A 5,000-nucleotide genomic window follows, 5' to 3' on the forward strand; every position below is an offset into this window, starting at 1 on the left:
TTTGATTCTTGAGGAACGTGGTGAAGGAGAGTTCCTGCCGAGTCTCGAGGAAGGAAAACTTAGGTCTCTGGTTAGATTCTCAGAACAGTTTCTGTTTCTCTTCGAAGACTTTTGGTTCTGTTTTCTGCGAATGTTCTCAGAGGTTGTGTTGGTCATATCTTCAGAATTTCTTTCTACAGTTATCCTTTAATTATTACTTGAAGTCTATTGGGATTAGTTTCAGGCTCCGAGATTCTTATATTATTGCTTAAAAATTCTGTTAAATACGAACAGGCACTTCTAAAAGTACTATTTGAGCAGGACAACGTTTAAGAACCAGTTAATAACTTGTAGATACCTGCATCTTACTAACCTTTTTTTTCAGGCAATAAGGAAATGGCTCTACTTTGGAGAAAGATTATCAAAGCACTGGACGTATCCTGAATCACTAAAGCTGCCCAGTAATCAAATGTTACTAATGCTTTGTGTAGGCTTAGGTAACAAACGTATTTGGAGCTATCCTGCAAGGCACTATGTAGCGGTAAAAGGTTGAATTCGCTTACAGTTGCATTCTAGTGTCTTCTCTGATCTTGCACACCTGCAAAGAAAGGTAAAAGGCAAATGGTTATCTCATGATTGTGGTTTTACTGAATTTGGGAAAGCCCGAAATATTTGGTCTGTTGCTAATTCTCTCTCTCTCTCTCTCTCTCTCTCTCTCTCTCTCTCTCTCTCTCTCTCTCTCTGTGTGTGTGTATGTATGTGTGTGTGACTGACTGCAAGCCGCTCCAGTCAACTAGCTGCCAGGTGTAATAAATAGCTGAATAGGTCAGCAGGCACTCTCGCATACCTTCAACGCACCCGGCATGCTTCCGCCGACAGCATAAACCCAAAAGAAGGAAGGAGAGAGAGAGAGAGAGAGAGAGAGAGAGAGAGAGAGAGAGAGAGAGAGAGAGACCTTAATTTCCTCTTCCTCCTTAACTTTCCCTCCGCCTTCTTCCACTGTTGCTTCCTTCCCTCCTTCAGGATCTGTCTTAATTTCATTCCATCTATTAATTTCTTGCGAGTTAGAAAGTTTCGGAGAAGAAGAGAGAGAGAGAGAGAGAGAGAGAGAGAGAGAGAGAGAGAGAGAGAGAGAGAGAGAGAGAGAAACGTTCCTCACCAACAAGAGAGGGGGAAGGATATGACAAGGGGGGGCTGTAATGGGAAAAGGTGGGAGGAGGGTGTAGGTTTGGGGCGTGGGGGGAGAGAGGGAGAAGGTAGGGGGTGGTTCCTTCTTTTATTCAGTTGGAATTTCCTGAGATGGTGCCTAAGCTGATGATTAACGAGGCGAAACCTTCAAAACAACTCACTTTCCTCCGACGCTTCGTCTTGCCAGTATAGTTATAGTAATACAGAGAGAGAGAGAGAGAGAGAGAGAGAGAGAGAGAGAGAGAGAGAGAGAGAGAGGTGAAAAATTTAGTCACAAATTTTTCTATTTGTAATAATACTTTAATCCACTCAAACTGTCTTCATATCTTATTCTCACTCAATCAGACACCTAAGTATGACTTCCCTAGTATTACTATAGTTATAGTAATACAGACGAGAGAGAGAGAGAGAGAGAGAGAGAGAGAGAGAGAGAGAGAGAGAGAGAGAGATTCATTGTTTTCTTTGTAATGAGACTCTAGTACACTCGAGAGGGCAACTGTCTTCGCATCTTATTCTCACTTATGGCCTACAAGCATGACCTCTCTCTCTCTCTCTCTCTCTCTCTCTCTCTCTCTCTCTCTCTCTCTCTCTCTCGTAATACTATGACTATATTGATACTAGAGGTCATGCTTGTGTATCTGAATGAGTGAGAATAAGATGTGAGGACAATTTGAGTGTATTAAACCATTATTACAAATATGGAAATTTCTAACTAAATTTTTCACCTCTCTCTCTCTCTCTCTCTCTCTCTCTCTCTCTCTCTCTCTCTCTCTCTCTCTCTCTCTCTGAAAGATACCTGTTCATAATCCAAACCTATGTATAAAAAAGGAAATAACGCAATGGTCATCAATACAACCATTTTTTCCCTGTCGGATCCTAATGATACTAAACCACTTAGGTTTATTGCTACATCTCTCTTTCAGGTCTATGGAAGACCCTCCATCGTGGCAGACGGTCCTTCAGTTATTAATATGTTTGTACAGAAACGTGGAGTGGGAGTGGGAGCTGGTGTGGGGAGTGGGAATAGACATGATCGATGGAATAGCCATAAATTTTTAGACCTTCTCAAGGTTCTCGCTATTTGTCGATGCTGAAGGAGGATTTCTGCATCATGGCCAGAGGTATTTCAGAGATGATAATGTTTCTAACGATGCTGAGATTAATCGAGGAATAAGTTCATCATCACCTCATCCTCCCTGGCGTTGATGACCCCTACTCGCGGCACCACTAGTTTACACCTATCAATAGTTCCTCGTTGGACGAGTGGCTTACGTTCGACGCCCCGCTCTGCCAACGAACGTTGAACCAGAGGAATTTATTTCTGGTGATTAGAAATTAATTTCTTGATATGATGTGGTTCGGATACCACGATAAGCTGCTTGTCCCGTTGCTAGGTAACTATAGTTGATTCACTTAAGGTAGATTCTTGGATGAGCCCTATGCTTACGAGAAGTTTGTTTGGCGGCCGGTGATTGGCTGGTACCGAGAGGTAGGCAACTCCCAGCCAATCAGCGTCCGCCAAACGAACGTCTCGTAGGCATAGGGCTCACCCAAGAATCTACCTTAAGTGAACCAGCTATAATTGGTTCCTAGCCCTAGGAGAGCTGTTAATCAAGTCAGTGGTCTGGTTAACCTAAGATATACTTAACTTTACATCTATCAAACAGTTGTCTTATAACATAGGGTGGAATAATGTCTATAGGGTGGAATAATGTCTATATTTTGCCAGTCTGATGATGCTAAAGGTACTCCAAGTGCATCAGGTGAGATCACTTACCACTCGGGCCCATTAACAGTGAACTCTGTCTAATGACCCTGGCCACTGTTTATATTTGAAAGAATGTATCCAGGACTTTGTCTAATTAAAAAGTATACTTAAATTATTTCTCTTTCATTTTTATAAAGAATAGAAAAAGTGCAAGACAAGAGTGATGTCGAGAAATCATGCCAGGTCTCATTTTATTAACGTATGTTGGTTTTGTATTTTACACGTTATTAGGACGTAGGTAAAATAGCTTAAGTTATACTTGGCACACATATGCGCTTCACTATCGCATTAAACTGTTACATCACTGAGCCTTGTGCCTCTAAGGTGTTGATTACTAACTGTGCCTTGTCTTCTATATTATCATGTAGTTTTACACATATTAGAAGTAGCACATAACTGTCAACCTGGTGCAATTTAAGACTGCTGTGAACTATCAAACTTAATATTCTCTATTGGTAAATGTTCTCAAATATTATTTACATGCACGCTGCAATATGATCATCAGCTCTATGGTATGAATATAAAATATCAGTTTATCTATTGACAAACAATAACACCTCATGAGAAGCTGCTTCTTATGTAGAGATTGTTATTAAATGTTAACCATGGGAAAAATGGTGACCATGCCAGAAGTCAGTCTATGATACTTCTTGACTTCGCCACAACAGAGCCTCTAAATTCGGTTGCAAAACGTTGCTAATGAGACTTATGTCGAACAATCCATGATTAACAAATATTTCTTGTTGACCACTTGAATAACACCTCTTCAATAACAATATCTTTTCAACTGAACCTAATTACGTTCACTCAACCGCATGCTCTTGTAAAACACATACAAGGTAAAGAAAGACAAGTGAAAATAAAGAACAAATCAGTATCACCAGAGAAAAATGAAATCTCCGATTAATCTGAAGCAAACAAGAGGCGACGTGACATTATTTCGCACCAGCATATAAAGTCTCCAATATTAATAATCTCTCGGGTGCAGAAGGGCGTATCCGACGCTGGAAGCACCAAGTTCGAAAACACGAAGCCAATATTTCCCCGTCGAGGCGGAATTATGAGCTAAAACTCTCTCGGGGAAAATATGTGTAGCTAAAATAAACAAAATTAAGATTAGTCTCCCTGTCGGACGCTTCCGCGGGGATCTACCGCCCAAAGAAGGGATCGTAAACAACTCTATTAGCGATATGATTATCCCATTGTGAAATCACCTCAGTTTGTTTGTCGGCATCAAGTGATAAATGATGGCAGCCAGTTCTCTTAAGTTATACTACTCGTCCCCTCCTTCCCACTGCAACCCATCGCCCACCCCAATCTCCCAAACACTCCTCTCCTCTCCTTCACATTGCAACCCTCACCCAACCCATCGCCCACCCCAATCTCCCAAACACTCCTCTCCTCTCCTTCACATCTTTGGTAAAATCTTATACTTATTCATTTTCTCATTTGCCATTTTCATTTCCATAATGTTACTTTTAATTTTTCTTTTTCCCTTTTCTATCGTTTTTTGTTTTCTGTTTTTATATTTATCTTCCAGAGCTTAAGATTATAAGTAGGAAGCCATCAAGGAAAAATGTGTTTTTCTTTTTATCTCTTGGGTTTAACCCAAAATCATTTTTGAGATCTTGTAATGGTGCTGTATGAAATGCTTCATAAAGATGAAATATCATCTAGAATTTATTAAACAATAATGTAATCAAGACAAGTTTTATTACTTCCTCTAATATGCTGGAGCGATTAACACCGAAAAGTAAGAGACCAATGCAGCCGTAACGCCAGATAACAAAATCCTACAATTGTAGTTTGCTGAACTACAACTGGATTATAAAATTTATGAGGTCGTTCAGTCGTGGCCACCGTTCAGTGCTGAAAGGGAAATTAAGAGTAAAATGGGTCACCAAACAGATATAATTGGCCACTTGTTGGGAGGCCACATTCTGAAATGGCTTTCAGAGTAGCCCATTGTTCAAGGTTTCCTGTGATTCATCAACTACCTAACAACAGCTTTGAGCGATTGTTCAATTTCAATTTTTTCCTATCAGAAAATGAGTCATTATTGTCC

General features: G+C 40.3%; 1 protein-coding gene across 1 annotated transcript in view; it reads right to left on the reverse strand.

The window, feature by feature from the left end:
• The window catches only part of LOC135225872 (insulin-like growth factor 1 receptor), an 88,935-nt gene that overhangs the window by 40,158 nt on the left and 43,777 nt on the right, over positions 1–5,000 (reverse strand). Inside the window, 1 exon segment of the mRNA XM_064265432.1 lies at positions 1–577. This exon segment is cut by the window's left edge and continues 145 nt beyond it. Within this exon segment, the coding sequence (XP_064121502.1) occupies positions 1–156 (156 nt within the window). The 5' untranslated portion in view covers positions 157–577.

This window comes from Macrobrachium nipponense, chromosome 20, assembly GCF_015104395.2.
Source record: "Macrobrachium nipponense isolate FS-2020 chromosome 20, ASM1510439v2, whole genome shotgun sequence".
NCBI classification, from domain to species: domain Eukaryota; kingdom Metazoa; phylum Arthropoda; class Malacostraca; order Decapoda; family Palaemonidae; genus Macrobrachium; species Macrobrachium nipponense.